Raw genomic sequence first — 14487 nt, 5'->3', positions numbered from 1 at the left:
CACGAGGACGTGGGTCTATGCAGGATGGCCGTGTCGGAGACTGTCAATAGTACGGACACTAAACGTCACGCAAGCGCCCTCTGGTGGCGTTTCCGGTGAAACAACATTTTGGCGCGCTTGGCAGAGTAGTGGTGGTCGGCGTGGCGTCCGCGGAGCTCAGTCTTGGTCGAGGCGTCGTGCTGCGCACATCTCGATACTGCCTTTCGTTACGTGTAGTGTACCTAGTGTTATTGCCTAGTGTTGTAGTACTGTTGTAGATCCATATTGTAAAGTGTGTAAAGTGTCTTTTGAAATTAAAGTGTAAAGGTTCTTCTAACCTAACAGACAGACATGTGTTGCTGGGGAGTTTGTTCCGCCACTTCTTCTCCCCAAGCCAAAACACATAGGAAGTGGCGAAGGGCGGGCGTTTTGGGGGCTGTCTTTTGTTCTGACTAATTTGAATAAACGTTTGACTTTTGAGTGTGAGTGTTTGAGTTTCTTTGAGTTATCTCTTTGCTTCATTACCCTAACTGATGTCGGACGATAGTGCCATCCTTGATGTTCGCCTCCGACAAATATAAAATAAGTCTCCCTCATATTGAATAATTGAGTTTAATCATTAAAAAGGTTTTATTTCCATTATAAAAATAAGCTATTATAAATGATTCTTGATATTTAGAAAAGACTGAATTAAATAGAAAATTTAGACGCAAAATCGGATCAAGCTTTGTAAAGCAAAATTGCGAAAAGTACGTTTTGTTATTTTATCTGACGAAACTTTTAAAATAGTATTCAACAGAAAGAAGTACGGTTTCAATTTATTTTAAAAAAAACAAAAACATATTTTGATTATAATAAAAATAGACAATTGGTTTATAAGCAAATACATTCTTTGAAATAATTTCAGCAGAGCAGCCAACGAAACAACTATTCCGTTAACTAAACGTAGCTTTGTTCAATTCATTTCTGTCAAAACAAATTCATGGATGGACTATCTGTGTCGGTTGCCTACGGTGATTCACCGCAATAATGCGAAATCCCAGTACTTGAAACACTTTCACAGTGTTTTTGCCGCATCAAGAATAAACTTGTTCAGACCTGTCGTCGAAAATCGTCTATATCTAGCGGCTGTAAGTAATGATTTATGCATTCTTTGACTATCGACTGGTCTGTGTCGTATTGTTGTGAATATAATTAAATTGTGAACTATCATTGAGGATAAAGTACCGCTAATCGTTATTATTTGTTGTTTAGTTTAATCTTTACTCATAAGTTTACATTTGTAATCATTAACCAATTAATAATTCTTAAATATCAGCTTTTTCCGATAAGGTTCTCGCTATTAGTAAATAAATAATACAAAATGCCTGTAAGTTTATATTAAAGTATTCTTGAATTATGTTGCAATGAAACTTTATTAAACCAAATTAATATGACCATGTTTGTCAATTTGAGTAGCACAAACCTGTTTAATGAATGCAACTATGATAATATATTTTGTTTCAGAGAAAAAGGCAGAAACTACAGACAATGGATTTAACTAAGTCCTTTCAAAGTTTTGCCTGGTGAGTTAACCTAGTTTTAAGGTAAAATCACTGATATCTCAAGTATATTCTTGAATGATCTTATAAAACTTATACTATACTTATAAGTATAAATTATATATTACATCGGTATTAATAGCATAGATGGGTAATTGACCCAGTTATGTACAAGTAATTTATTAACTAACAATATCTTGAAAATAAACTATTACAGCATAAGAGACAATAACTTTTATTAGTTGTCTATTATTTTGATAAAAGGTGGAAAAAATAAAACTAATTCGAAAAGAAAACGGAATCATTTTATTTACTAACCATTTACTTTACATTGCTTTATAAACGTGACTCACAGGGCAAGTCTACAAGCTCACGTATTTTTCCAAATAAGTATTCAAAACACAGCATCTCATGCGGTAGGTTCTATAAGCTATCTATCTTTAAAATATGCAATTAGAGATTTAATTTTGACATTAGCTCCATGTAACTTATGTAAAATTTCAATATGAAATCACAAAAACAACAGATGGATCAGTTATGAAAATCCACAGTTACAAAAGTAGTATTGAAGATTTAAGCGTACAAAGGAATGCTGGGATAGAAAAAGACTTTGTTTTGTTTATTTATTTAAAACTTTATTTTCAGGCATCAATTGCCCATAGATAAATACTTTAAAAACTAGCATATATATGTTACATACAAAATCAGTTAGTAAATAAAAACTTAAATCTATGATAGAAACACTTCACTAGGTTTGCACTATGTCACTGTGCAACACAATTTATACCATATTATTTGCGATTTAGACCATGTAGTGATTATGTTAACACCACTTTATTTATTCAGGTGCAAACCCGAGTGGTGTTTCCCAAGCATGAGTAAGGAGACCAATGAGCTGCTGCGTCAGTGTTCTGAAGTCACACCAGATGAGCAGGGGGACGATGTGGATGAAGTCATTGCTAAGAGCAAGGCGTTCCCTATATCCTTTCCTATTGAGACTGTCAGGTAATTATCAAGGGGACATGTGCACTGTGCCACATAGGAATGTTTCTTCTGTTCTATATGCTCTAGCAAACAGTATCAAATTGCATATGAATATTATTTTTTAATTTTCAAAATTAAAATCAATAGCCAAATTGAGAGCTTTTTACCCGACTGCCAAAGAAGGAGGGTAATGTTTTTCGAGTGTATGTAAGTATGTATGTATGTCTGTTCCTTTGTGACCTCCTGTAGCCTAAACGGCTTGATGGATTTTGATGTATGAGGTATCGTTAGATTTGTCTTGATTACGGGAGTGTCATAGGATACATTTTATCCTAAAAGTCCCACGGGATATTTTTTCTAAATTTCCCTTTAAAAAAATATGTATGCGGTATCATTAGATTCATTTCAATCACGGGAGTAATTAATATAGGATACGTTTTTTCTCAAAATTCCCACGGGAACATGTTAATTCTGCGTCAACGCAAAGCAACTCATGCGTTAGCAAGCAAAAAGATAGGGCGTGGCCTGGCATGCGGCGCGCGGCGCGGTGCGGAGGGGGATATGCTCGAGTATACAGCCCGAATGCGGGCACACGCATAAGGGCACACGTCGTTGACGGTCGTCTCTAAATAGCGATTTTTTCGATACTTCGTCGTCTGACGCGAAACTTATAAAGTATAAATAACAACTAAAAACAGCTAAAAAGTTATAAATAAAAGAATTATTATTAAAAAAACAAAATACCCGACTGCACACTAAAAAAAGAGTAAAACAAGCCCCACAATAATATTGATCAATCAAATGCTAAAAACTAATTATGTAATACCGTTTAAGGCGAGGAATTGGTCAACAATAATTCCATAACCGGCACGCGCATCTAAGGCGCCAAAAGGGGTCGGAGCGTCTGAGCGGGGCGAGGATAACAATTCGCGCGCTAGCTTATAACTAAAAGTCGTAAGCGACAAAATGGTTTTGTAATTTTAATATTTAGAAATGATAATTTAATAAAAATTCCTACTACAATTTTAAAGAGTATGTATATACTCAACTACTAAAAAAGTTAAGAGGCTTAAATCGGTCCCGTTTGCCCATAATATGTGAATTTCTTTTTAAAAAGAGGTATGTTTGATATATTTTTCTCTGTTATAAAAGTTACCTAATCATGTTTCTACAACTAACAAAATAAGGCTTATATCATGAACTTTCAGGTAACCAAGTTGTATTTTGATCCGTTTTGTATTTACTGAGAAAAATTGACATCCTTGGCGCCAAAAATTCCAATTCGTCCTCTTAAACAATACCTATATTAAAATACACTACAATATGTGTTCGTAATCGATAGTTAAATAAACAGAAACTTATTTTGAATACAAATTTACTGAATATAATTTATAAATATTGATGGAAAGCATCGCAGGCGGGGACCACCTTGACCGCCACCAACGAAAATTCTGCTAAATGGTGCACAACCGAAATGACTATAAATAAGCCTCTGTTGGTCCCCGCCTGCGATGCTTTCCATCAATATTTATAAATTATATTCAGTAAATTTGTATTCAAAATAAGTTTCTGTTTATTTAACTATCGATTACGAACACATATTGTAGTGTATTTTAATATAGGTATTGTTTAAACGGTATTACATAATTAGTTTTTAGCATTTGATTGATCAATATTATTGTGGGGCTTGTTTTACTCTTTTTTTAGTGTGCAGTCGGGTATTTTGTTTTTTTAATAATAATTCTTTTTTATAATAAATATTCTTGTTATACTGCTTGACATCTAATTTATCTTATGTACCTATTTTGTTATCAAATCAAATGCAAGTGAAAAAATTCAATAGTAGATTTTTAAGAACAAAATAATGTAACTGTTTATCTGATTTGATGTACTGATTTTAAAATGATTATGTAGTTCAATGGTTCATATTTAATTGTTTTGCTTATAGTGTTCTAACTTTGCTCCAAATAATTATTTTTTGCGTTCTGTAGTTCATATCACTCTGTTCAATATTGCAGATTAGAGAAGCTCAAAGTACGTCGGCCTATAGAGAAACTGAAGAAGAATATAGCGTCAACATACCCACTCATACATGAGAGAGTATTACTACTCATGACTCATTTTCTTATATACAAGAGGTAAAGTTTTAATGGAACTTCCTTTACCATAAACCTTAGCTGGCTTGACCACGATTGAACATTTGACGGTTTGACCTGAGGGAAATACTTCCCGCATCCAGACAGTAGACTATTTCCTTTCCAAGGGTCTAGAATTATGTGTACCATTTCCATATAAATTGGTTAAGAAGTGTTGGTGTGAAGTTCGACACTTCTGCCTTTATAATATTAGTAAGAATATTTTGGGTTTGGGCTTTAATACCATATTTTAAGTAGATTCTACACTAAAGTTAAAATTATAATAGCTATAGGTTGATATTAAGCGAAAGGAAATTCCTTATTCATTACCGAATCATGTATCAAACATGTTGACCTATATGTGCAGAAGAAAATTTTGAAACATTTGATTTTCAAAAATTGACTCTTTCCTAAATGTTCCAGAGAGTTCGGCAGCAGTATAGAGAAGGAACTTTACAAAGATATGAGCGTGCCACAACTAATAGACAGGATTTTGAAGAAACGCGCCATCACATTCATGGGTCAAGCTGACAAGTATCTACTGATTACTGGAGAAAAAGGGTAAGATTACTTTTTTTAATATAGCTTGAATTTCTTTTGTTAGCTTTTCCTTTCTTTTTTGTGGGATAAAAAGTATTCATGTCGGTCTTAAATATTTTGTGCCAGTATTAATGCGTTAGATTTGAATGTTTACGAGTCCTACATACGTTATTTTTTGCCTTATATTTCTTACTATTTTGACCAAATATGCTTGTTCAATCAAATAAACTGGTTGTTCTAGTGCGAATTCAAACATATAATAGTAGTAATAAAAAGCTATTTACAAAATGATTGAGCTATAAACGATATAAACGGAAGAGGATGGCGTGATAACATATCGTAACATTTTATTAAATGTTCCGGTAGTAAATTGCTTCGTTAAGTTTAGTTATGCTCTAGTATTCTACAAGTTCTATTATTTTGTTTTAATTTTATTTTAGGCAAATATCTGTGATGTACCTGATTCTTGAGTATTAAATATTTGGTCAAAATGGTAGGTAGGTACGTAGTACTATTTTGTTTTCTTAATTAAAAGTAGGTATATCATATCAGTAGAATTAGGTATAGTTTATGTTCTTGAAAGTCACACTAACTTAATCATTGTCTGTTTGTAACTGCCTGGCGTACGTTAAGTTAACCGCAGTGAAGACAATTTTATATGCCAAACGGTTTTCAACTTTGTATCCATTGAAATAGAGTCTTAAATCAGTTGACATGACTTTCTCATATACATAGTCCTTCCGAAGCTCTTCTAGTCTCAGCCATGTTCTTGATTATAGATGTTATTTCAATGTAGTTAAGGTTTACATTAGTTTGAAAATGGTCTTCACTGCCTTCTATTATTTATCCCGGTCTTATCTTCGACGCAAACGACTCTTGTACAGATTAGACATTGCATACACTTTCATAGAACTCATAGTTACTGTTGCATGTTTGTGACGTCACAAAGTTATAGAGATGCGCGTTGCTGTAATACGATAAGTATATTTATCGATAAAAAAGTGACGGCAGATTTAAGAAAACTCTGACAAGAGCTTGTTAGGTGATTAAACCTCGCTTAAGATCACTTAATAAGAAGAAGATAAAATAAGTTTAAATAAGAACTGTTCACGAGCCTTTGCGTCGACTATACTCATATTAACTTGCATGTATACGTATGTGTGTTGGGAGTTGGTAGTGTGCTAAGTACATAAGTAGCATGTAGTTATACTTGTGTACAGATCTTTGTTGAGCGGTCTCTCGCCGCAGGAAAAGAAGCAGGTTCGAGCCAAACGGTTCAGAGGGTAAGTCAATGGCTGGGGGTTCTAACTAACTTATAATTAAGTTTTGTATAATTAAGTATTTATATGTGTGCCATTTTCAAATATCGAATAGAGAAACTAAGCCTTAAATTTCTCATTTCACATGCAATACATTGAATAAGTTTGAAGAAGGTGTCTAACATTGAAATGGAAACGCCGTGCTGCCCAGAATGTTCTTTAAATAAGCTTTAGTATAAAAAAAAATCTTTAAATATTCTCATTTTCCAACATTCAAAAAGTATTTATAGAAAAAGAAAATCTTTAAATCAATAATTTTAGCATGAAAATGAGAGAGATAAGTGAGAGTCTACCGAAAATTTATCGATATCAAAAATATCGATACATGATACACTTCCCTAATATGAAAGTCGATAAACAGACCATATTTTTAATATAACACCACTCAATTCTCAAAAGCTATATTCCACTATATTTTCAAAATTAATTAATTTAAATATTTTCCACTTCCAGTTCCGAAGGTTGGGAGAGCGTAGGCACAGTGAACCAGCGTCCCCCCCTCATTTTGGAGAACTGCCTCAGCTATGACGAGATGAAACTATCAGCTATGGTCTTTGTCAGTGGGTATACTGAGTGTATCAACGACGGGGAGAGGAAGAACTCGGGCGTCGTCTGCGAGGAAACCGCTGAGCCGGACGCCGTTATTATTGGTAAGTTAAGCTTAGATGGGTGACCGAATTTTGACATTCTAGATTTCTTCTGTAGATGGGGATCTTCCAAGACTATAATCATGGGATGGTGGTTAGTAGGTACAAAGGCTGAGGTTAAGCAGCTGCAGTCGAGGTCAAGTTTAGGATGGATGACCGTCGTCGTATGAGCTGTAGTCTTCGTTTTTATCTTAAACAACTTTGCAGCTAAATAAAAAAAAAGGTGGTTTTAGAGACCCAAATATCCTGCAGTAAAGGTCTTCAAGAAAATAAAATGATGGGTAGTTGTTAAGTATAGTTTAAGATTTAGGAGCTACTGCAAAAATCACGTTTTGGATGGTTGACTGTCGGTTTTTCCCCAACTATTCCCTACTTATATCATAGCAATACCCTTATTAGATAATTTAAAAAATAAAAGACATTTACATATCCACCTATCCTTTCCCAGGCTGCATAGGTCCTCGTTTCCAGCGTGATTTCCGCATGGATTACGAGGACATCCTCATCACTGAGGAGCAGAACGTTCCAGAACATGGGTATGGTGAGGAGGTGACTCCTACCACCTGTCTTAACGTACTGAAGAACACGTATGTCAGGAATAATACTTCTGCTAAGCATATGTGGAGGCAGATGTGGTCGGAGTTTTATCAGGTAATAAGTGATTTACTTAGGAGAATTTAGCTAGTAAATATAATAAAGAGGGAAAGTATTTTTGTATGTTTGGGCTTTCTGTAAGGGCTTTGAAACTCATCATCTGCCTAGTGCGTCTTTTCCCAACCGTGTTGGAGTCGGCTTCCAGTCTAAGCGGATGCTGCTGAGTACCAGTTTGTCACTTGGAGCGACTGCCTGTCTGAGTTTATCAACCCTTACTTGGGTAACCCAATAAGAGGTATTTGGTTGTCAGACTTTCTGACTTCTACCACTAACAACTATCAAAGATGTTCAAGTGACAGCTGGGTCACAAATATTTAATCTCTTCTTAATTTAAAATCAAGTTTGTCCACCCAAAAAGGATCGGTATTTTATGCTCAGAATACCACCTTTCTATATGCAAATCTTGCCTTTCCGACTTTAGGTACTTTATACATATTTCTACACAGCTTATTTTCTAACTCCACAGGTACACAGCTACACATACGACGAGCTAACATCCTACGTAGATTCGGCCGTCCATCGCGACGCACAACGCAAGTACACCGAGCGGTACGTGCGTCTGCCTCGAGCCGGCTGTGTGTTCGACAACGAGGTGTACTACAAGCGCCTCGCTGTGCTCACTGACACTGTGCTCGTAGAAGCCGATGAGAGGGCCCAGGAAGTCAATAAGATGGCCTTCGTCAATGTTATTGGCTATGGTAAGTCCAATTTTAAGTAAAATTGCTCCCTAGGGGGGACTTTGTAGGTCGTCTGTCTTTCAAGGCCATTTTTCTCAGAAACGGTAAGAGTTATGAAGGTGAAATTCATGCTAAATACTAAGGTCTATAGAGCCTTGAAGCTGTGAAAAAATCAGACTTCTAAGTCTATGCAATCAGAAGCTATGGTGGTTTGTATCCCATTTGGAAAAACACTAAGGGGTAAGTATGTCTGCCTCGCGCCGGCTGTGTGTTCGACAACGAGGTGTACTACAAGCGACTCGCTGTGCTCACTGACACCGTGCTCATAGAAGCCGAAGACAGAGCCAAGGAAGTCAATAAGATGGCCTTCGTCAATGTTATTGGCTGTGGTAAGTCTTTAAAGACCTCTAAAAGTAAAATGGATCCGTTTAGGGAAGACCTTGTAGGTCGCCTGTCTTTCAAGACCCTTTTTTTTCAGAAACGTTAAGAGGCATAAAGTTGATACTTATGCTAAATATTGAGGCCTATGGTGCCCCGAAGCTGTCCAAAAATCAGACTTCTAAGTCTATGCAATCAGGAAATATGTCTGTTTCAGTAGCATTTTCCAGAACAAAAACCTAGGGTATATACGCAAACTACGGGACTATTTTCAGTTTGATTGTTATAAGTATTTTTTTTTACAGAAAACCTTTGAATGAAAACCTAACATATAGATTTTTCATCTTTCCCAGGTCTAGGCGTATGGAAGATATCCAAACACCAAGTAGACGTATTCGTTCTATCAGTATGTTCCCGGGTGAAGCAGTTGTTACGTCGCGAGCTATTACAACACGTGTCTGATGTCAACTTCGCTTATATTACACCCAGCGATCCCGTGCTAGGTAAGTTGCGTGTTCTACATAGAGCAATAGGAATGTAAGTGCCAATAGGAACGTAAGTGGAATCTGGGTGGCTAGCAATGGTAGCATGAAAAGTGAAGGACATAGGAAAAAACTATTTGGGAATAAGAAAAAGTTTTGAGAAAGTTAATTAAACTGCCTAAGATTTTCTTTAACGTTTTAACTGTTTTCAGCAATGTTCACAAACACATCGGGTTCCGGGCCTGATGCAGTGTATAAAGTATTCTTCGAGAGCAAAAAACATCCGAGAGGTATGTAAAATAGTTTGCTATTATATTGTAACTGTATACTGGTGAAATAAAGGGAAGAAAGTTAGTGAACTTGAATCTTCGATATAATTTAGATTAGTCATTATATTTGCCAGTTTTTTTCCCCAAAATATTGCTTAAAGTTAAAGAACAGTTCAGCGGAACTAATTTTGATGCGGTTTCCAGTATTTTTAAGACTTAGGATAAGATAATCTTTTTTAAGTCGTTTGTATTTTTTTGTAAAATTGTTTTTTTTTTTCATATACATAATAACTATAATATTAATCCACAGGTGGTATTAACGTACAAATAAAACGTCGTGAGCCATCATCTCGGCTGCAAGGTGATGATGAAGGGAAGCTACTCGTCATGACGTATCCTTGGGACGGGAATGCACATCCAGGGAATGAGTTCTGGTATGTATTATCTTTAATAAAGTTAGAAAATAAAACGACTATATTAAAATCAACATTTGCTTTGATCAAATAACTTAAGTATAATATATATTTTCAGTAAAAACTATGTGGAAATACCAATTAGGTTGTTAAAATTAAGATCTTTTATGTCAGATTCTTTAAAAAATATTTTGCAACTTTAAATGAGTTTAAAAACTCAAGCTAACATGAAACTGTATTGATTCTCTTGCTCTAAGTAGTCAATGCAGTTGATATTATTATCAATCACAAAGGAACTGAGCGTCAATTTGGAATGGAAGCTGGCCCGCACTACAAATATCCTTCTTTAGTATTAATTTAATTATTTTTGATATTGTTCAATGTTACTGACTTTCCATTTTTCTCCAGGCTAGGCAGCTTAACAGGTTCAGGCGACCCGGCGGCGGCCTGCTCCACACAAGTGTCAGAGCTTCACAACGCACATATCAACCGAAGCGTTAACGCTAACAACACGCGAGTAGCCACCAGACAGGGACTTCGGAATCTATCACAGTATACGCAGTTACAACCTGCATAGGAACTTATAAATGTATGAAATGATTAAAGAAAAATAATAAAAAAAAGTCCAATGTACTTTAATCCGATTCGCAGTTTAGTCGAATTCGCAAACAGCCTAATTTGCAGTTAGTTCAATTCGCATTTGATCTTTACTAGTGAATTGAACTAATTGTGCCGTAAAGCCTAGGTGCCACGCAATGTTGTTTCCTTGCCTATAATAGAAAAATATTGCCAGCATTTTAACAAATTTTCCGCCGCTATTTGAACGCGACAACGTGCGAAAAGCATATAATTATTTAAATACGATTCAATTTTGTCCACTTTTAATATGACTATTCATTCGATTCAATGTTTAAAAAGTCACATTTGGTCCAATTCGAAGTTAGTATAATTCGCAGTCGGCCCATTGACGCAGTATCATAAGATCATAAGTAGATCATAAGTGACTGTGGTACTGATGTTACAGCATAATCTGTAAATTATAATTTTTATTTGTTTTCAAAACTGTGTCTATGGGAAAATAGATAGTAACAGACTTTTTGTTGCCAAATTCTCGCCAGTATTATATTGTATTCGAAATTGTTATAACCATTTAAATAATCTAATTTGATAATAAATGTAAAAAAAAATACATAGACTGGTCTTATAGAGACTCAATTATTTTTGCAACAAAATACAATAAATTATCGAATTTTCCAAAATCGGCCTATAATAAATTCCTGCATACAACTTTAAGAATCTTTGCTTAAAATTATAAATGTGACTTTTTTTTGTCGGGTTTTCAAGCCAAAATTATTGATTTAATCAATAATTTTGGCTTGAAAACCCGACAAAAAAAAGAGCATCCTACTATTTATCAGAATGCATAAAATGGTTCTCCCAAGATGGGGGTAAAATTGCTTGAAACAATTAGTGTTGATATAAATAAAAGCAATACCTTTTTGTAATAAATTTTCACTCATTTCGCGTTTCTACGCTGCCTTGTCAATTAATACGTACATCTTCCATCATAATAAGGCGTCAATTTATAGCCAAAAGCTTTAGAATTAACTGTTTTATAATATAGCATTTTTTATAACAATATTGTTAATTTTATTTAGGCCCAAGTTCACTGACAAGATATACGTATTTTTTCCGACTTCCCATAAAACAGGTTCTCAATTCGGATGTTGTATGTTTTTTAAACAACTATTTGTTATAAAGTTGAGTTCCTTGGCAGTCGTTACGGGTAGTCAGAAGCCAGTAAGTCTGACACCAGTCTAACCAAGGGGTATCGGGTTGCCCGGGTAACTGGGTTGAGGAGGTCAGATAGGCAGTCGCTCCTTGTAAAGCTCTGGTACTCAGCTGAATCCGGTTAGATTAGAAGCCGACCCAAACATACATAGTTGGGAAAAGGCTCGGAGGATGATATTTGTTATGAAGTTTCACGAAGTATATTCAAAGTAAACATTCTTAAAAAAAAATATGTCGTTTATGTTGTCGGTGAATTTTGCCTTAAAGGTTTTCTAACACCTATGTTTAATATATCTAAAGTCGCTATAGCTAAAATCTTCCGAAATAAGCTTTTCTGAACCGTATTTAAAAAAATAGATAATATAATAGCAATTTACACGACTGCAGTTATTTTGAAAATACAATAATTAAATGAATTACTCTTTAGACCTACATATATGTTTATAATAACGAATAGCGAAATAATATTACAGTTTGAATGAGTATATCCGAAATAGTAAATGCATAAAGCCATGTATTCGCTGAGAAACAATTGTTTATAAACACTGTTTCAGAAACAATATCTACGTGTTTCTGAAACCAATAATTTTGTTTCAGAAACATATAATTTTGTTTCTGTGGACGATTTGGACGGCAGAGTTCCCGAAACATTGTTGCTGTAAACATCTACATGATGTTTCAGAAACTGTGTGTCTGAAACATTGTTTCCCAGTGAATACATGGCTTAACTTGTTTCTTTTTTTAAACATTGTTGTTGATAGACAATTATGTATAATCTTGAATTTATATGAAACCTATATATCAAATGTATGTAGATATTTACAAATAATATTATTAATATAAGACAATATTAGACTGGAAATGTTGTGCCTAGTTTTATTTGTATTTAGATGAATTTCAATTTATCATGTAGTGCTGACCTAAGAACTTAAAGCTAACTTTATCTGTCCTTGTCATACACTTGCCAAAATATATCTGCAAGACAAAGAGAGAGAATTTCTAATTAAATTATTTTCAGAATGTATCTTCTAGGGGGGCGTCCTGGTTAGCTATTTGACAAAAAGTGTACTATTGTAACTACTGTTATTGTACTGACATATTTTTAGCTGCACTTGATTTTGATACCCAGTTTTTAACTTTCTTTGTTACTTCTTAAATGATTTGATGGATAGAACGTTAGCTCTTACGTTTAAACGCTCCCTTACGCGAAAGTTTCCGAATAATTGTAAAGTACCGCGCAAAATCCCCCGTTTTCCCACAACCCAACTGTTACAGCGCCCTACTGCATCTACAAACATAGGCCTCAACTCACCCATCACTAAAATGTGCGACAAGCTGAACTCATTCTATAAGTCTGTACCCGGAGCTGATGTATTTAATGACTCAAAAACCAAAAAATCAAGAATCTTGACCTTCCTACAGTCTAACACAGCGTAACTTTGCTACATAATAATATATTACTAGTTTTGTATTTTTTTTTATGTTTTCAAAATTGTTTATGTTTTTATTTTTGATATTGTTTTTAATTTTTAAATCTTACTATTATTTTTAGGTTTTTATGTCGTTAATTTTTTTCCCTTTTCTTTTGTTTTTATGTAAGTACCTGTAGTGTGTAATCTGGCGTATTTAATGTAAATGTTGTGTTTAACCTTAATTGGCATATATATTAGAATAATACTTAAGCTTCTATGTATGTATTGTGTATGTGTATGTATATGCTGTGGGTGATCCTAATAATAATAAATAAATAAATAAATTCCGAAGTTTCCCGAGTGCTTTAGGTCAGACGCTAACATGAATAATGTACCATTACTATGTATAATCTGTGCCGTAACTTGCTGTGTATGTAAATATACATTATGTATGTACAGTCAGCGATAAAAGTTCATTAACACAATCAAAGCGATAATATCCCTGAAAAATAAAAACTGCAAAAGCCGTGTTCAGCGTTTGTTCAGCAGTTTCGTAATTCTCTGATGTCCAGGGTTGAGGAGGTCGGATAGGCAGTCACTCCCTGTGGTACTTTGATACTAAAGGCTTGCGACAACTTGAAAAAAGGGTAGGCAGAGGATGATGTGACCAGTGACAGTTAGTTATTGAATATGTATAGTGTTATTTCGTAATTTTGATTGTTTTCATGGATTTTTGTGGTTGACTGTACTTCTAGTTTGTAGTTGCATTGTATATGTAGCCATCTTTAAAAATATTTAAATTAGTACATGTGTATAAAACCTATATACTATACCTATCATATTCGTTGATGTAAGTACAGTTTTTCGTCGCATTTTCTTACCCGACTTGAAGACATAAATGTTTATAAAACTTTTCATGTTATTTTCAATTTTATACTTCCTTATATAAATGTTATTTGATTAACATAATAGTTTAATACTATGGTTTTTATAATTACTATTGGCTTATAAAATGTAGTAAAATAATGTATTATGTACTGAAATTGTTTGGTTCAGTTTTTTCTTCAATAGAGTTACAGTTTATTTATTAAGTTTTTAAAGATTTTTCTTGTAGGTAGCTAAGTATGTATAAAAGTGTATTATACATATTTTGTATTATTCTGTAGTAATATTTGTTAATAATCTAAAATATATAATAATTGTGTTGTTGTAAATGTAGCGAATTTTATTGGTTATCGATAATTTTATAAGTTTAAGTACGAATGT

At 34.2% G+C, this 14487-nt stretch overlaps 1 protein-coding gene across 3 annotated transcripts; it reads left to right on the top strand.

Moving 5' to 3' along the window:
* The first annotated feature begins 936 nt into the window (after positions 1–936).
* Positions 937–11375, top strand: LOC110378048 (uncharacterized). 3 transcript variants are annotated; one of them, XM_064041194.1, is made up of 13 exons: positions 937–1109; positions 1486–1544; positions 2367–2525; positions 4523–4642; positions 5063–5200; positions 6400–6462; positions 6952–7148; positions 7594–7796; positions 8266–8497; positions 9208–9357; positions 9549–9626; positions 9916–10039; positions 10427–11375. In XM_064041194.1, exons 1-13 carry the CDS (start codon positions 966–968, stop codon positions 10593–10595), a joined length of 1836 nt encoding a protein of 611 aa, XP_063897264.1. In that variant the 5' UTR covers positions 937–965; the 3' UTR covers positions 10596–11375. The 3 variants fall into 3 exon arrangements, with proteins under 3 accessions (XP_063897264.1, XP_063897265.1, XP_063897266.1); XM_064041196.1 differs by lacking the exon at positions 937–1109 and adding an exon at positions 1123–1348; XM_064041195.1 differs by lacking the exon at positions 6400–6462.
* Positions 11376–14487: the final 3112 nt, after the last annotated feature.

Source organism: Helicoverpa armigera, chromosome 24 (genome assembly GCF_030705265.1).
Source record: "Helicoverpa armigera isolate CAAS_96S chromosome 24, ASM3070526v1, whole genome shotgun sequence".
Classification (NCBI taxonomy): domain Eukaryota; kingdom Metazoa; phylum Arthropoda; class Insecta; order Lepidoptera; family Noctuidae; genus Helicoverpa; species Helicoverpa armigera.
This window is presented reverse-complemented; position numbering and strand designations above follow the sequence as displayed.

Bases quoted from the DNA above. Each gene is read 5' to 3' on its own strand.
- LOC110378048 (XM_064041194.1), top strand. From the start codon at position 966: ATGGACTATCTGTGTCGGTTGCCTACGGTGATTCACCGCAATAATGCG. The intron at 5,201-6,399 runs GTAAGATTACTT...ACTTGTGTACAG, and splicing joins CTGATTACTGGAGAAAAAGG to ATCTTTGTTGAGCGGTCTCT. The intron at 9,358-9,548 runs GTAAGTTGCGTG...AACTGTTTTCAG, and splicing joins ACCCAGCGATCCCGTGCTAG to CAATGTTCACAAACACATCG.